The sequence below is a fragment of the Mytilus edulis genome, chromosome 7 (genome assembly GCF_963676685.1).
Source record: "Mytilus edulis chromosome 7, xbMytEdul2.2, whole genome shotgun sequence".
Taxonomy (NCBI): Eukaryota; Metazoa; Mollusca; class Bivalvia; order Mytilida; family Mytilidae; genus Mytilus; species Mytilus edulis.
Genome location: NC_092350.1, coordinates 57,646,646 through 57,666,351, shown reverse-complemented (window position 1 = coordinate 57,666,351; position 19,706 = coordinate 57,646,646). Strand labels below are relative to the sequence as shown.

The window sequence follows — 19,706 nt, the reverse complement described above, 5'->3', positions numbered from 1 at the left end:
GTAAACTTTTCCAATCATTAAAGAAGCTTTGAATATAACACGAAGATATTGGTATAGGTCAATGAAACAGCCACCTACATCACAAAACTCAAAAATAGTTTTATTTTTTATTGCAGACTGCCTTAGATGATGCAGTAAAGAAAGACATGAGGTCAAACAGAGAAGGGATACAGCATGCTGTGTTAGGTGTAGAGCTGGTCACCAGGGAAAGTGAGTAGTATAGTCAAATATGGTACATTTAGAAATCATGGCAAGTAGATATAGGAAGGTGTGGTGTGAGTGCCAATGAGACAACTCTCCATCCAAAAAACAATTAAAAAAAAAAGTAAGCCATTATAGGTCAATGTACAGCCTTCAATACGGAGCCTTAAATTCTCCCTCGCCCTGCTCGTCCGAATTTAAAGCATTTAATTTCTAATTCAATAGGCTATAAACAAGACAAACACAGATATAGGATTAGTTGCTCGCAGTAACATCTTATTTTCTCTTGCGATACAATATTTTATTTTACTGAATTGTACATATTTCTTCAATCGAAACATTATATAAACACATGACATATAACATTGTTCCTCTTTCGCATCGTTTCTTTTCCCCCGGCTAATGCCTCCAACGCCTGTACGTACAATAAACATAGCAGCAACTGCACATATACCTATGTGACCAACTTCAATCCGACGTAACTGCGAGCACCTTCGATACTAATACATTTAAATCCCAAACTTTATATAGTACCTTTAAACCCCACCCATAAAAACCGCCAAAACTTTCCTCGTGCCTCCTGCACCTAACATCAAACTTATAAATAGTACATACTGTTACAAAACCAGTATCCGAACTAGTTATACTAGTTCCCATCTGTAAATATTAACTACAAATAGCAAACGGGAAAAACCCTATTTCAAACGAAATAAAATACATTTAAATTCTCCCTCGCCCTGCTCGTCCGAATTTAAAGCATTTAATTTCTAATTCAATAGGCTATAAACAAGACAAACACAGATATAGGATTAGTTGCTCGCAGTTACATCGAAACAAAGGAAATGAAACAGTTCAGAATAAGATGCTGATATAAAAAAGTCTTTTTAGATATTGCTAATTGAAGATAAATCTTCAACCACTAAACTGGACCAATATCAGTTTCAAGTCAATAATCGGAACGTCAAATACGACATATTGAACCGGAAGCTTCCGCAATAGATGGTTATGCAGACAAATGTTTTGCAAATCTTGAATCGATGGATAATTTCTCAAACTGTTTTCCTTGATTCTGTAAATAGAAGAACACAATTAAAACTTCATACATACATGTACTTGTATCTTAATCAGATAAACATTAAACTCTATAGATATATACAGTACAGTTCAAGAGTACCAACTCTCCCACACCCTACACCGAGGAAAATGTCGGAGCCACTCCGACAAACTCCGATATTCCTCTCAAAATGTTGGGAGGAATTTGGGAGTAATCTCTCCCAAAATCAGGTAAATGTTTATTGTGATAACGAGCTCACTCTCGACACCGAGGAATTAATTGCCCTTATCCTACTTTGATCTATACCGGCACAAGACTGAATGGGTAATTGGATTACCTGACAGGTAAAGGTTGAAGTTATAAAGAGTTATATTTCCGGTCTACTGTACCAGTTTAAGTGTCAAACCGGTGTATAATTTTAAATGTCTTTTATACTAATTAAATTTCATTTGTGGTAATAAAAACTAAAGTCAAAATATTTTCGTATTTTTTGTTAGCCCATCTAAAAATATCTTAACCTTAATGTACTTGCTTTAAAAAAAAAAAAAACGATTATAAAATATAGCGGAATATGTGAAAAACAAAATATTCTACTTCAAAGTTAAAGTCTTTATTTAAAAATTATAAGTCTAAAAGTTTTATATATGCAAGTAAAAAGGAAAATTTATTCACCATTCATTAGACAAAATGATTGCCCCGTATTAATTGTGTAAATCTACGGCATTTTCTTTTTACGATTATCTAATTGCTGGAATGAATAAAAGATTTAAAAGCAAAATGTTGTTGTTAATTCTTTCAATTGTATTTAAGTTTTATAAAAAATGAAAACTACTTAATTTTGACCTCGATGTCTTCACCAGTAAGTTAATATTTTATTTACGAAATGAGCATACTTGTGTAAAAATAACCGGAAACTTTCGCTAAATTAATCTGAGCATAAAATTACGTGTTTGAAAGTTTTGTATATTCAAGTAAAAAGGAAAAGATTATTCACCATTCGTTATGCTTAACAATTACGGCATTTTCGTTTTACGATTTGTTGGCAGTACAGCAGAATAATAATACATTTCCGTTACAACAGGAATACTTCCAGCTGCATTAATTCGTCTTTGTTTAATATTAACTTTCGCACAATGAATGTAAATTTGTGTATTTTCAACAAAAGATTTTAAAAACAATTATTTGCCGTGCGAAGACAATTCCACGATACACATCTCAGTTATCAACAGTTTGGGTTGAACTTGACTTACTTAACAATGTTAAATGCTAAAAATAGTTAACATCAATGTTATCCACAGCACGAGTTTTTTAAAGGGCGGGAAAAAATATCGCGTACTAGTAAACTCAGGTGACCTTTCTGGCCGACCGTGGGAAAGTCCATTCAAGGTTTCTAAAGTTGCAGAACGACATTTTTGTGCAATCGTATTGAGGCTCCAGAAGGTCCTTTTACAATTGATTTATCGGGAAAATATAATTCTTATCCGAATAAACGTGAACACATTTTTAACTATTTGAATTTTAATGTTTTATCTTTCAAAAAAGAAAGTACATTAGTTATATGTCCATGGTCAATAATATAGATTTACAGTTGGTGATGTATTAATGGAAATTATGATGGAAATTGTCCGGGGTGACTGATTGTATTCAAATGACAATAATCATGATAATACGATAAAGAAATGCCAATTGTAGGCGGTTGGGAAATTTTGAAAATAAAATGATGACTGATTTAACTGGAATAGAATATTATGATGAGCAATTATGAGGTTTGATAAATTTTATTAATAATTAAAGGATTAGTGACCTATCGGATAGCGATAAGCGGATTACTTATCATCACAACTTTTAACATCTTTTGTAAACGTAAAATGATTGAGCGTCATAAACTTGTCAAACACCGGTAGAATTATAGTACATTTATAATATAATTAATGCGAAAATATTTTTCACTTTTCAAATTCAAATGACGAAATTGATATAAATACTTTCGTCAATTTGAAAACCGTTCCGTAAAATGCGAAAATGACGAACACTATCAATATCATGAAATTATTTCCTTTGTCAACAGAGTTGTCATTTAACAGTTTCTGTTCGTAATTTGAATTATTCAAGTCTGTATAAATGTACCGAGGTGGTGAAACATCATATTTTACATTGCTCAATAAATTAAGTTTACTTGATGACCCGATGAATCGGGTTACCGAAAAAAAAACATGATTTTATTAGCCAGTTGATTTTTTAATAATGAACAATTAATGCGCTGATATTGCTTATTGAATAAGTTATAAAAGAAACTAATTGTGGCAAAATCGTCCTTGCTGAAAGAACACAATGTATGACCTGACCGGACTGTAATAGAAACACAAAATAACAATTTTCTTCATACTTTTTCGTATGTACGTTCTATTTTAAAGATAACGGCATAAGACACAAATATAAAAGATAATAATTATCTTATTCTAAATGATATTGTCACATCTTTATCTGTCAAAGAAAGGAAAACATTTGTTCAATTTATAATACCGTGATTTTAAAGCACACCTGTGCAACCAAGATCGATTAAATGTTCAAAGGTAAATTATCTGGGTAATCCAATTATGTTGTCACACGTCGTTAATTTGAAGTACATCCGATGGGCAATAAACCAATTAACAGCCACGCGGTGTTGGGAGAGAATCTTTGGAGGATTTTAGGAGTGAAATCCGCGGTACTCGGTGTGATTCCGAGAAACACGGAAATCGGAGAAAAAAGTTATCGAATCGATATTTTTGAACAGTACTGTACATATTTCATATCTATATACATCAACTTCTAATCATACTATGTGATTCTTTATGTTACACACTGCAACATAGCTCATGAAAGTCTAAACATATATGCATCTCAGATCTACATACATCAACTTCATATCACACTGTGTGATCCTATTGTTACATTCATAAAAATCTAAACATATATATATATATATATATATCTATTATATCAACAACAACAAAAAACAAAGTCTACAGCTATGTCTGAAGCTCTGACTTTGTACAAGGTTTCTTATTATCTTTGTTACATTTTTATTATCGATTTTAAATTAAAAAAGTTTTCCACTCAATATGTTATGTACCATGTGTACGGACTGTAAAATATTACTGCTTACCGTTTTAAAATCTCTCCAAGTTGAACTCTTGGTACTGTCCGATTTATCTCACATAAAAACGGACTACTTTTTATACCTACACCTGCATATTTGTGGCATCCGGGAAATAATTAGCACATACATAAGGTCTCCAATATGGTACTAAAACTTTGATCGTTTTATAGTAAATGCGACCTGCTGATAAAATAAAATCAAAATTGTGGTATTTAATGAAAAAACATATAAAATTGATGATTATTACAAATCTCATCTTCAAATCAATTGTATAGTTTACATATATTTAACTATGTACAAAAGTTAATGCCTTCATATTTAATCTTTTGTTTTCTGTATATTAATTTAACTATACAACATCCCATGGTGCATTGTGCAACCAATCACATCGCTCCCATTGACAACATTCCATGGTGCACTACACTGTGCAACCAATCACGTCGCTCCCAGCGACAACATTCTATGGTGCACTACACTGTGCAACCAATCACATCGCTCCGAGCGACAACATTCCATGGTACACTACACTGTGCAACCAATCACATCGCTCCCAGCGATCTAATAAAATAAATAAATTTCATACATACCATTTCAAACTCATCTGTAACTCGTATCACTCTTCGTGACAAAATCATCTCACTGCGAGAAGATTTAAATATATGTTGTTTTTATGTCTCAAATCTAGTACAAGTCTTACAAATTCTTTACCTGAACTTTGTACTGAAACAGTAATCAGATTTTATATTAATGAACTCAACATGGTTCACATGATGATTATTACAAGTCTCATCTTAAAATCAATTGTATACATATATTTAATAATGTACAAAGTTAATGCCTTCATATTTAATCTTTTGTTTTCTGTATATTAATTAAACTATACAACATTCCATGGCGCATTGTGCAACCAATCACATCGCTCCCAGCGACAACATTCCATGGTGCAATACACTGTGCAACCAATCACATCGCTCCCAGCGACAACATTCCATGGTGCACTACACTGTGCAACCAATCACATCGCTCCCAGCGACAACATTCCATGGTGCACTACACTGTGCAACCAATCACATCGATCCCAGCGATCTAATAAAATAAATTTCATACATACCATTTTAAACTCATCTGTAACTCGTATCACTCTCCGTGAGAAAATCATCTCACTGCGAGAAGATTTAAACATATGTTGTTTCCATGTCTCAAATTTAGTACAAGTCTTACAAATTCTTTACCTGAACTTTGTACTGAAACAGTAATCAGATTTATACAAAAGGTGGACACTGTAATATTTAGTGAGCATTTCATCTATCAACTTTTAAATAAAAGTTGCATGCTTAAAAGCTGATTTGTTTTTCATATTAATGAACTCAACATGGTTAACATGGTTCAGTATTGAATGGAAATATATAACCAAATTCTGTAGTATTTTAAAATAAAATCATAAACCTGTAAAACGGTTTTTAAAAAAAAAACAATAACACAAATATATTGATTTTCGCTTCTAACTTAATAATTCGTTCCAGGCATGATTTCAGAATGTAAATAAAGTCAACATTATACTCAACTCCGTCATGTGAAAACATGTTCCTCTTTCGCATCGTTTCTTTTCCCCCGGCTAATGCCTCCAACGCCTGTACGTACAATAAACATAGCAGCAACTGCACATATACCTATGTGACCAACTTCAATCCGACGTAACTGCGAGCACCTTCGATACTAATACATTTAAATCCCAAACTTTATATAGTACCTTTAAACCCCACCCATAAAAACCGCCAAAACTTTCCTCGTGCCTCCTGCACCTAACATCAAACTTATAAATAGTACATACTGTTACAAAACCAGTATCCGAACTAGTTATACTAGTTCCCATCTGTAAATATTAACTACAAATAGCAAACGGGAAAAACCCTATTTCAAACGAAATAAAATACATTTGGCTCCCACCTAACAACAAGCTATAAAGGGCCCCAAAATTACTAGTGTAAAACCATTCAAACAGGAAAACCAACGATTTATATTAATGTGAATAACAGAACTATAAAGACTATATAGATTATCACTATTTTACCTATGATGAATTTGTTAATTTCATTGACAACAGCATGTGCTCCCTTAGTGTCTAGCATTAATTTTTCATATCTACTGTAATGAGAAAGGAAATTATCAGTCAGTAAGAACAATGGAAAATTTTGTAAAATATAAATAAATATAAATATCAAAATACTAAGAACTAGCTTTATCTGAACATATATCTTGTAGGAAGATTTGCGTGAAATCAACATAATTAATCTGGTATTGTTAGATAATTTGTCATAATGGTAACAGACACATACTGAAGAAAGACCCTTGTGCACATGTAGCCCCTAATTTTAGCTTTTAGAGCTTAATTTTCACGATTTTGAAATGCATCTTTCATCTGGTGCTTCTAAAAATTGTGCATCCAAAACAACCAACTTTGAAATGTGTTGTTCCCTTTTGTTAACTTAACTATTTCTTCTGAATTGTGTTATTTTTATGCCCCACCTACGATAGTAGAGGGGCATTATGTTTTCTGGTCTGTGCGTCTGTCTGTTCGTCCGTCCGTCCGTCCGTTCGTCCGTCCGTCTGTCCCGCTTCAGGTTAAAGTTTTTGGTCGAGGTAGTTTTTGATGAAGTTGAAGTCCTATCGACTTCAAACTTAGTATACATGTTCCCTATGATATGATCTTTTAAATTTTAATGCCAAATTAAAGGGTTTACCCCAATTTCACGGTCCACTGAACATAGAAAATGATAGTGCGAGTGGGGCATTGGTGTACTGGGGACACATTCTTGTTTTGTAATTATGAGGCACTCAATTGGCCAGTTTAAAAAATGATTGCTCTTTAGTTAAAGATTGTAAGGTAACCAACTATAGTTCACATCTTTAAACTTTGGTCTTAAATGAATTGTTCTCTGATTCATAATCATACAACATCCCCTTTTATATTTATCACATATTTTTATTTTCAGGTATATATGGATACCATGGAAATAGAAAACTGCCTTTTCTGAAGATCACTGTTGCCATTCAGCGACTGATTGCTCCTTCTAAGCGACTGTTGGAGCAAGGGTTTACATGTCCTGGTTACACCAATCATGGGTACCAGTCATATGAAAGTAATATTGATTTTGAAATCAGGTAATGTTTATGAAAAACTATTGATGATTTCACCTTGTAAATTTTAAGTGACGTTTGATTTATGTTACAGAAGATATTTATTTGGTATTCATTAAGTTACCCTTACTGTACACAAACTTATTTTTGCGAGCAATTTATTTTTCGCGACTTTCGCGAGGAGACAAACAATGTGAATATGAATCATCGGGAATTAGTAAATATTTATTAATCTACATCAAGTAAATAAGAAAATTACGAATTTTAAAAGCTGCGAAATGGACTAGAATTGGTAGAACGCGAAATAAAATATCTGCAAAAATAAGTTGGTTTACAGTATTTGAAATTGATTATTAAAATGATAACTCTTTTATGATGTTGCACATCATATGCAAGGCAGTGATTTTTTGCATCTCATAAAATTTTGATTAATTTGAATTACATTTACTTCTGGTATAGTACCAAGTAATAAAAAAACTTTGACAGCAACATGCATTCATTCAAGTACAAATATATAATGTATCAGTAGTGGATTTGACAAACTTATATAGAGTAAAATAACCCTTGCCAATTATCTCAATCAGAAGAATAACATTGTCACACAGAAATGACAAATTAAAATAAATTAAGTTTTTTTGGTGGATATTTAAATTTGAGGCTTTCCAAAGTCTGCATACTACCCTATAGAAAACTTTGTTAATATTTGTTTTGGTGTTACAAAATAAAACAATGAAGCTTCATATATTGTTAACACATTCACAGTACAATTAATTGTATATGATACTTAGTACTATTCATTAAACATATCCCAGGTGCGGTATTGGTCATTTAAACATCTATCAATCTTTTTTAGGTTTATGGTCGACAGTAATGTTGTTGGGTGCAGTTGGATAGAAATTCCTGCAGGGAAATATCATCTCCGTGATAAAAGCCATACCAACAAAGATGATGCTAAAAATCCTCCACCTACATCACGATCTCAAATAGAATTAGATGTATCGTGGGAGGAGTTTATTGCCCACCAGCCAGAAGGGGAGTGGTCAAAAGTTGCTCCCTTTAGAATTCTTAGTTTTGATATTGAGTGTGCAGGAAGGAAAGGTATTTACTGTTAATTTAGATATAACTAGACATCATGGAGATGGGCTAATCTCTGTGGGCCCTGCTGTAAATAACATGTGCCAGTAAATAATTTGTATCTTTACCATAGGACATGGGGTTGTCAACTGAAACCAAAGTTTTGACCTTGACCTTTGACCAGGGAAGTTGAACATACATTATTTACACACACCAACTGATGTTGGTTAATATACATGTTAAGTATAAACTGTGAAATCATAATGGTTTTCAAGATATAGTGCAGACATGATCAGAAGCTAGTATCTATTAAGAAAGAAATTTGGTAAAAAAATATTTTTGTTCCGTAAATTCCTTATAATGGACTTAGTTTTTCTTCCAGCTAACATAACAAAGAAACACAGTCTGCAGTTTTTGAAACATTTATCAGAATCATAATCCATCCTGGATATTTACCGAACTTGGACAGAAGCTTTTTACAATCAAAAGATAGTATACATATTTAGAGATTTTTTTTTAATATTTTCTCATCATTTTTGTTCAGCCTGCGATTAACAGCAAAAGTAGTTGAGACTCTGTGTTCTGTAGACCCCTGACAAATTAAAAAAAAAAATCTAAGATTATTTTGAAAAATTACATTAATTATACATGTTAAACAAAATTCATATGAAAGGTAACTTTTCTTTTCTAGGCATATTTCCTGAGGCGGAAAAAGATCCAGTTATACAGATAGCCAACATGGTACAGAAACAAGGTGAATCTGAACCATTCATCAGAAATATCTTCACACTCAACACATGTGCTTCTGTAGTGGGCTCACAAGTGTTTTCACATAAAAAGGAGTCTGATTTGTTGAAGGTAAAGGTTTCACAGTATTTAATTTATACTTACAGTAAAATCACACAAACACAAAAAATTATCAAAAACAACAGTAAAATCACACAAACACAAGAAATTATCAAGAACATTCATTTTGAAATTTGTGGTAGATTCAGTGAAATTTTAAATTTCAGTTTTTGTTTCACTTGAGATAATTCAATTAGGCCATTAAAAAGGACATGTTTGTTTGCCCTCACCCTACCTACCAAGAAAATAGCTGACTACTCAAAACCCTTAATTGTCTTGATGTGAAGTTTTTAAACAGATAGGCATGAAGATTCAAAAATATCTGATACTTTAATTTCACTAAGACTTAGAAAAGAAAATGCCTACCTACCTACCTACCTACCTACCTACCTACCTCTGGGTATAAAAGTTTCGGCAAACACATGTCTACCTTCCTAACTCTGGGTATAAAGGTTTGGGCAAGCAAATGTCTACCTACCCAATTCTGGGTATAAAGGTTTGGGCAAGCCAGAATATTTTTAAGTGTGGCCTTACTCCCATCATCAAGCAAAGCGCTTTGCTTACAAGGATCTGACCAAGCTTAGTTCTACTTTCTGTTTCAAGGACCTTTTGGTGATCTTATGGTTTCCTGGTAAAATACACACCTTCAAAAATTTGAAGGCTGAAATGTCATTGCCTGCTGTAGTTATTACTAGAACAAGAGTGTGAGTTTAAGTGACGCATTTAGGATCTGCATTTTCAATAATAATGAAACTTTGTCATCTATTTCAGAAATGGTCAGAGTTTGTTCGAGCAGTAGATCCAGACTTAATAACAGGATATAATATACAGAACTTTGATTTCCCGTACCTTATAAACAGAGCTTTAACATTAAAAGTGAAGGAATTCCCATATCTGGGTAGAATCAGTGGTATCCAGTCCGTCATCAAAGAGGCAATGATACAGAGCAAACAAATGGGGAGGAGGGAAAATAAAATTATAAATATAGAGGGAAGAGTGCAGTTTGACTTGTTACAGGTAAAGTATTTAAGTACTGTGGATTTATAATTGTTTGTGATATACCAATTTTAGTAGGCTTACATATAGGTGAACCACAAATTTAAAAGTTAATTGAAGTACAGATTTTATGTAGGCTTGTATGCAGACGAAAGACAAAACCACAACATCAAATATTAATAACAAAACATTTTTTAAACCCCTTTGGTTTTGGTCCCCACAAAGATAAATACTTTTGACACTATGATTAACCCTTTCAACGCTATACACGGCATATGCCGCGATGACGTACGCCGTTCGACACTGCTATTCGCGGCATATGCCGCGATGAAAACGGATTTTTCATTTAGACTCTTAAACCATTCGGTTTTCATTCGGGTTCTCGCTAATTTTTCCTCGTTTGAATCTAGGATATACTAGGTCTCATTTGCGCTTGAAATCCCGGCAATTTTTATAGTAAAATCATGCAGTAGAAGGAAAATAGAAGGAAAATAAAAACAAATATTTTGGCAAATGCAAAGGGCGGAAATCGGAAACGAAGCTGTAAATATGGGAATATTTCAGCATTTCTATGGCGAAACTAACAACGAGGATTAGTTAAAAGGTTTCTTGTTATCTCAATGTGTTTATTACATTTAATTCGTGTGGGAAATATGATTTGATCGATCATTACGAGACGTAGAAAAAGGGGGGAAAACGGAGGTTGACTGAAATTTTTTAGGACGGAGCTATTTATTTGTGCCACGATTACATAATACGTTGTGTATGGTGCAATACGCTACGGAATCGGTCAACTGGTGTCTTCTTTATTATATGGCAGATAAAACAACAAAATAAATGAGGACTAAAAGTAGTTTTTATTCAAAATTCAACACAAATGTAATAAATTACACCTTTTACCTGTTAATTACCTGAAAATGCAGGTAACCTGATAAAAATTTCACTAAAATAATGGCATAACATTACAGTTCATGCTCTCCTGAGCATTTTTCATGCAATAACTTTCTCTGTATCTCATATAATAAAAAAGATACAGCAGTCTGAAAAGGAAAATACTGTTCTAATGAATGAACACAAAAAAAATGCAGCAGCAGCAGCCATTTTTCTATTTTTTTGTGTAGCGTTGAAAGGGTTAAGGGCTGTTCAAACATTTATTGTGTGTTGTGTGATGGGAGTCTCTCATTTTTACTAATTGGACATCTGAGACTTAATTTTCCTGTGAATTTTGTAAGAATTATAAGTAAAAAAAACCTATATTATATCTGGACAGGTCTTAAAATTTTGTTTAATATGACGATCTATTATCGTCAACCATTATAATTACAGTATATCTTCTTTTAGCACAAGTGCATAAATACACAAAACCTGCTGTTCCCCGTTACGTCTAACTTAATTATACTTTCATGTATTCAATTTTCCACATCAAAACCCACAGTTTACATAGGGCAAGATTCAGATACAATTTTATAATTTATTCTAAAGCAAAATAAACCAATCAGTCCACTTCAATACATATTTTGTGGTAAAATTTCATAAAACAAAAAATTCCGTTAAATGATGTTGTCGTCTTGGCATGGCAACGAAAGAAGGTGACGTCACAAGTATGTTTCAGTAAACAATAAATCAAATTTAAACACTGCCTGGGCGTTTTAAAGCTTCTTGTATGCCTCAGAATGCAATAAAATTACATTTGGGCTTTTCCAGAATTAATTGTAAGGGGGGGGGGGGGAGTGGGGGTGGAAGGCTGGGCGGTGGTTATTTGTGGTTATTTTAGAAATATTGCTTCAACATTCAAATGAAATATCCAATTTAAGATGTATGCATGGTGGGGTCAAATAAACAGTGCCTTCTTTAGAAATTAGAATTGAGTTTTTTACCTAAATATAAAAAAGAAGATATGGTATGATTGTCAATGAGACAACTATCCACAAAAGACCAAAATGACACAGACATTAACAACTATAGGTCACCATACGGCCTTCAACATGAGCAAAGCCAATACAGCATAGTCAGATATAAAAGGCCCTGATAAGACAATGTAAAACAATTTAAACGAGAAAACTAACGGCCTTATTTATGTAAAAAAAAAAAAAGAAAAAAAAAATGAACGAAAATCAAATATGTAACACATAAACAAACGACAACCACTGAATTACAGGCTCCTGACTTGGGAAAGGCACATACATAAATAATGTGGCGGGGTTAAACATGTTAGCAGGATCATATTATAAAATTATTTTTTTTTTTTGCAGATTTTATTAAGAGATTACAAGTTGAGATCTTACACATTAAATGCAGTGTCATTCCATTTCTTACAAGAACAAAAAGAAGATGTACAGCATTCTATCATTACAGATTTACAGGTATCAAACATATCTGAATAAAATGATTGCACACACACAATAAAATGATTGCACACACACAATAAAATGATTGCACACACACACTAAAATGATTGCACACACACACACACACACACACACAATGATAAACTTTATCAACAATCATCAAAAATATTGCACCAACAACATGCAAAGCTAGCAACCAAATTGTCAAAGAACAACCATTTTTGACGGAGATAGGTTTTATAATAGCACAATAACCTAATTTTACGAACTAAAAATTTACATACGAAATCATGTATCATTTGAACGAATAACAGTGGTAAGCATCTTGAGATGGAGAACCCTTTACCACAAGTAGAATACATGAAGGTAAAAATTGAAGAAATCACGAGACAATGGGTTAATTTATTTTATGTCTACTTTTTGATGCAAATGATAGTTCATATTGGTAAAAATAATTGACAAGAAAAATTGGTAAAATTAAGTATTTAGAAAAATTATTGTTATTTCTTTAATTTAAAAATAATCTTCTTTTAATCAATACGATTTTATACTACAGAATGGTACAGACCAGACCAGAAGACGTCTAGCAGTTTATTGTTTAAAAGATGCCATTCTACCATTACGTTTGCTGGGTAAACTTATGTGTGTTATTAACTATATGGAAATGGCAAGGGTAACTGGTGTGCCTCTTCCATACCTGCTGTCTCGAGGTCAACAGATTAAAGTCATTTCCCAGTTACTGAGAAAGGTAATTGTGACTGGTATGGGTATCCTTTATACATTCTATCTAAAAAAACAACTAGCAAAGGTAACAGTTGTGCCTCTTTAATACTATCTATTTTAAGTCAACAGTTCAAAGAAAACTTACATTATTTGCTCTGACATATTTATGAGATTTTGAATGTATTGTAGAAGAGAAAGGAAGGAAAAGGGGAATCCATCCATGACTCCAAATCCCTTCATGAACAAAAAAAAAATTCAAAAAGTAAAGGAACAAGACTTTTATTGCTGCTCTTCATCCCAAAAATCAAAGATAGGACTTTATCATGTTTTTGGAGCAGAACACTCTTACCACTCTCCAAGTCGAAGATGGACCCTAGCACTGGTTTGAGCTCAATTCTTTGTAAACTGTCAATCACAATCATCCCACAACTATAAATTGAAGAACAAGGCCATAGAGTAATATCCATGAAAAGATAAGGCAAGAAATTAAACATTTTGTGTCCAAAAGCAATTCAAAAATGTAAATTTAAAGAGGTCATCAGAAGTCAGAGTTAATTTTATTGGCAACAATAATTGAAATGTTAACTTTTATTTTTTCAGGCAAAGGAACAAGATTTAGTGTTACCAACCCAAAGGGTTGATCCTGGTGATGAGTATGAAGGGGCAACAGTGATTGAACCAAATAAAGGGTAAGGGGAAATTATTTTCAAGGATGATTGGTGGCCGTTTAAGTCTAGATTCAAGTTAAATACATATATATATATATGTAGGACAATAACATGTTAATATGATGCCTGAGGGAGGTAGAACTCTAGTTTGCAAAAAACATTAATTTTTTTCAACAGAGAAATAGTAGAAAGTATGTTATTAATCATATTGGCACCTAAGCACTAACTACTTATAAGCTTATAATACCCTCTGGATTTAAGTTATATATGAACTTTAATAGTTCCAACACACAATTCTAGAATAACCTACATTAAGTATGCATTGGGATCAAAATTTGAGAGAGCATCAAAACAAGATGGCCTTAATTGAATGGACAAAACTGTTGGTCAACTGTGACTCGTTTAAAATAATTAAATAATTTTAAATCAGCACTGAGTATTGATGCAACAAAAAAAAGAATAATGAATCAGTGCTGAGTAAAAGATCAATGTGACAACAACACATATATACAATACAACAGAAAAAAAGATTTGATATTTGTCTCTATTACATGTTTTAGAAATACTTGTAACCTTTTGTTTTCAGATATTATAACATGCCAATAGCCACACTAGATTTTTCATCGCTGTATCCCTCCATTATGATGGCTCACAATCTATGCTACACTACACTCCTCACCCAGAATACCATACAGAAAGAAGGGTAAATAGATATGCATGTATATGAAGAAATGTTATAAAATGTATAACTGAAGTTATTTAAAATGTTTCTATCAGATACTATAAATTCAGGCAATTCTGTTTATATTTATTATTGGGAATGTGAACTATTGAAAAAAAATTCAAGATTTATTATATCTATTTCTGGAATTGCTGCATATAAATTATGCTATCAAAGTTTGCAATTGCCAGTTTTGATTTTTACAAAATTTATCATATTAGAGAAGTTTCAAGTTTGACATAGGTGACAATTTTACATTGTCTAATAATTAAGAATGGTGTGTTCAGATATTACACCTGTGTGGGTACACTCAACTCCAATCTTAATTCACTAGGATTGTCAGTTTTCCTATCGCGGTCTGTGGTTTTCTCCAGGCACTCTGGCTTCCTCCACCAATAAAAACTGGCTGCTGTAAAATAGGCCAAAAGCGGTGCTAAAAAGTGGCAATAAAACACAACAAATCCAACAAAATCAATCAATTCCCCTTTCATTCACTATAGATGCTGAGACTTCTAGTTTTCTGCAGAGAGAAAGATTGAACTAGTTTTACACTAGAGATAAACATAATAAAATTGCAAAAACATCCTCTCATAATATTGTTCTTTAAAAATAGACCAAGATTCTGTACAAAAAAATCAATATTGAAACCCTGCAAAAAGGATTGGACATAGAAATTGTTAAATACAAATCTCACTAAAGTACAACATTTTACAGTTTCTTACTCAAAAATAGCAAATTCCTAATATCATTGTTTTGTTTTGGTATATTTCAGATTGACCCCAGATCAGTTCATCAAGACGCCCTCAGGAAATTTATTTATAAAATCTACAATGAGAAAAGGCTTATTACCAGAAATCCTAGAACATTTGCTCGGTGCAAGAAAACAGTAAGATTTTACAATAGAATTTCTATTAGTAAAGACTGGAAAATTGGAATTATTTACAATTTAAAGCAAGAAGATTATTGTGTTGGTCTTTTTCCATTGAGGGAAGTTAATTTAACTTTTTGATGATATTCTAGTGTATTATACTCACATCTAAATTTTTGGAGTGAACTATTCATCACACTTGAGGAGACCACATAAATAGTAATATTTTATTATTATTCATGATTGTTTTTCAAACAGAATGACTATTGTATTGTTTAGATAGAGTCTATTTGTAAATATAAAAGAGAAGATGTAGTATGATAGCCAATGAGACAACTCTCCACAAGAGACCAAAAGACTCAGAATTAACAACTATAGGTAACCGTACAACCTTCAAGAATGAGCTAAACCTGTACCTTATAGTCAGCTATAACAGGCCTTCAACAATGAGCAAAGCTCATAATGCTATAAAAGGCCCTGAAAAAAATCATTAAACAAAAGAAACATAATGTTTTTTGATTATGCTAGGCAGGGTGTTATAGGTAAAGGATAAAATTTTTGATAAGGGTAGTTATCTATTTTCATTATAAAGTAAACTGGTAAATATACGATTTTGATCTGACAAGATTTTCTGTGTATTCTTTTTCATATTATTTCTTTTGCCAAAGTTTACTATCTTTAAAAAAAATTGCAGACTAAGTTCATTAAGTATTAAACAGAACCTCCTCTGTACAACTCATATTTATACTTATAGAGCAAAATCAGATCTCAAGAAAGAAACTGACCCATTTAAAAAGCAGGTGTTAGATGGAAGACAGCTGGCTCTGAAGATCAGTGCTAACTCTGTGTATGGGTTTACAGGAGCTCAAGTAGGAAAACTACCTTGTCTGGAAATTTCACAGGTATGTTTTTATGCATTTTCTAAATTTCAAAATCTGCATCATTAAAAAAGAAGAGCAAAGACTGGTCCGCTCAGACATTAAGTGTCCAGGTATGGTGACATGTTTTCCTTTGCCAATTGCCTTGTGGACTATATAAAAAAGAAGATGTGTCTTAGGTCCGAGTACACAGTTATTTCGTAGTGCATTTCTTTTAGACAATAAATGAAAATTAAAAAAATCCCACCTGCGCTTTCTCAATAATATTTTTACAGTGTGTTGTACTACTTTTGGGACAAATTATATCAAAATTATAGAAAACTTCATCAGCTCTAACTCAAAATATGGACAATTTTGTGTTAAGAGGGGGTCTTGAAATCTTTTGACAGCTTCCGAAGTGCTAATTTCTGACCTTTTTCAGCTGGACCTAATCACTACTTAACATTAATATTTATGACCCAAATTTTTTTACAGTGTCATTTCACCCCCCAACTTGCTATATGAGGCATAAAACATGGAGAAATAAATTTGGAAGGGGTATAACAAAAATTGGCAAGTAACACACTGTCCACACTAAGGACTATATTTGTGGACAACGAAAATCAAAGGACGATAACTGTGTACTCGGACCTAATAGGATAGAATAAGTTGACCAATCTTAATAAAACTTGGTATGACTAAAGCTTAATATATTATAAGACTGCTTACAAAGTTTCATAGCAATAGGATATATATTATAGACAATAAGATTAATTCTATATTCAACTTTGCGTGTTAAATTTAGATGTTAAAATTGAGAAATTTCAACTATCAACATTTGGGGCTTTTAAAATTTAAATATTGCAAAAAAATACTTTTAAAATGCCTTAATATATAATATATCATGTATTTAAAGCAATAGAGTACTCATTTGATATATCAGACTTAGCATAATTATTCAAAAGTCAAATTTATATGAGCCTGTGCCTAAAAATGGAGGTTTTCCAATGAAGGGGGGCCTTACATGAAGATGTAATATTTTCCAGCAATTTTAAATTTGTGAAGCTTTTTGATTATAAATAATCCTTACATATGTATTTAATGTACTTTAAATGGAAAGAAAACTTACAAATAACATATCATATTAGTTAAAAAGGGTCTTAGGCCAAGTAAGACTAAAAATAATTCAGGGTCAATTTAGGCCGTAGCACATATTTACATTAAAAAATGCATATTGAAGCTATAGGAAATAAAAATTTGTGTCTTTTCTATCATTTCTATACTCAGGTGACATGATACAATTAATCAGCACAAAAAGGCTCTTACATTCAACTTTTTTAGCAGACAGTATGGTCTGATACAAAGATTTTTCACTTTTTAGTGAAAAACTTGCATGCAATTTTAGTCTCAACAGGCTTATATTTGAACCCCATGCTATCCTACAGAAGTAAAGAAAGATATTATGTGAAATGAAACAGGTACAAAAGACATTGTTAAGTGCTTTTTATACAAATTTAGTGAGGTCTTTATTATTAACTTTTATGTGCCATGCTCCTCACATTTAACTTGATCCAAACAGGGCGTTAGGCGAGGGTCATTTATACAACACATTTTGCTCATATTGTCTAAGATAATCTTCTTTTCTGTAGATTCAGAGTTCACACATGAGTAATAAAACTGGATTAAAGCATAGAAACACAAAAATTGACACATGAAAACATGTCAGATAGAAAGTCAGAATGCCACTTATGCATCAAAATTGAAAAAGCTATGAAATGCTTATTTTGACCATATAATGCCAAAATTGGTCATTTTTGCAGAAATTCTATCAAATAAAAGTTTAAATCCTTTAGTTTAATGCTATTTGACAAATTGACACCATCAAATCATTCAGGGAAGTTGCCAAAGTACAGATTCTATATTTCCTGATTTCACCTCTTAGGTCCGAGTACACAGTTATTTCGTAGTGCATTTCTTTTAGACAATAAATGAAAATTAAAAAAATCCCACCTGCGCTTTCTCAATAATATTTTTACAGTGTGTTGTACTACTTTTGGGACAAATTATATCAAAATTATAGAAAACTTCATCAGCTCTAACTCAAAATATGGACAATTTTGTGTTAAGGGGGTCTTGAAATCTTTTGACAGCTTCCGAAGTGCTAATTTCTGACCTTTTTCAGCTGGACCTAATCACTACTTTACATTAATATTTATGACCCAAATTTTTTTACAGTGTCATTTCACCCCCCAACTTGCTATATGAGGCATAAAACATGGAGAAATAAATTTGGAAGGGGTATAACAAAAATTGGCAAGTAACACACTGTCCACACTAAGGACTATATTCGTGGACAACGAAAATCAAAGGACGATAACTGTGTACTCGGACCGTATGATTGCAAATGAGACAACTATCCACAAAAGACCAAAATGACACAGACATTAACAACTATAGGTCAACGTACGGCATTCAACAATGAGCAAAGCCCATACCGCATAGTCAGCTATAAAAGGCCCCGATAAGACAATGTAAAACAATTCAAACGAGAAAAATGAACGAAAAACAAATATGTAACACATAAACAAACGACAACCACTGTTTAAAATTTAAATCAGCTTGTTAGTCTAGTACAAAGCAGGGTCTATATTCATATTGGATTATGTTCACATCCTGAATATGTATTTAAATCAGTGGCTCCGTCCTCAACATTTTCAGTCAACCACCGTTTTCCCCCCTTTTTCTATGTCTCATAATGATCGATCAAATCATATTTCCCACACAAATTGAATGTAATAAACACATGGAGATAACAATAAACCTTTTAACTAATCCTCGTCGTCAGTTTCGCCATAGAAATGCTGAAATACTTCCATATTTACAGCTTCGTTTCCGATTTCCGCCATTTGCATTTGTCAAAATATTTGTTTTTAGTTTCCTTCAATTTTCCTTCTACTGCATGATTTTACAATAAAAATTGCCGGGATTTCAAGCGCAAATGAGACCTTGTATATCCTCGATTCATACAAGGAAAAATTAGAGAGGACCCGAATGAAAACCGAATGGTTTA

General features: G+C 32.5%; 1 protein-coding gene across 2 annotated transcripts in view; it reads left to right on the top strand.

Annotated features, from left to right (window-relative positions):
• Nucleotides 1–19,706, top strand: part of LOC139481881 (DNA polymerase delta catalytic subunit-like) — a 44,818-nt gene that overhangs the window by 8,859 nt on the left and 16,253 nt on the right. For both annotated transcript variants that reach the window (XM_071265398.1, XM_071265399.1), the window contains exons 6-16: nucleotides 117–210; nucleotides 7,391–7,559; nucleotides 8,389–8,633; nucleotides 9,301–9,467; nucleotides 10,227–10,472; nucleotides 12,704–12,814; nucleotides 13,356–13,547; nucleotides 14,123–14,211; nucleotides 14,777–14,893; nucleotides 15,684–15,797; nucleotides 16,534–16,681. In XM_071265398.1, the coding sequence (XP_071121499.1) occupies nucleotides 117–210; nucleotides 7,391–7,559; nucleotides 8,389–8,633; nucleotides 9,301–9,467; nucleotides 10,227–10,472; nucleotides 12,704–12,814; nucleotides 13,356–13,547; nucleotides 14,123–14,211; nucleotides 14,777–14,893; nucleotides 15,684–15,797; nucleotides 16,534–16,681 (1,692 nt within the window). The remainder of the gene's footprint in view (nucleotides 1–116; nucleotides 211–7,390; nucleotides 7,560–8,388; nucleotides 8,634–9,300; nucleotides 9,468–10,226; nucleotides 10,473–12,703; nucleotides 12,815–13,355; nucleotides 13,548–14,122; nucleotides 14,212–14,776; nucleotides 14,894–15,683; nucleotides 15,798–16,533; nucleotides 16,682–19,706) is intronic.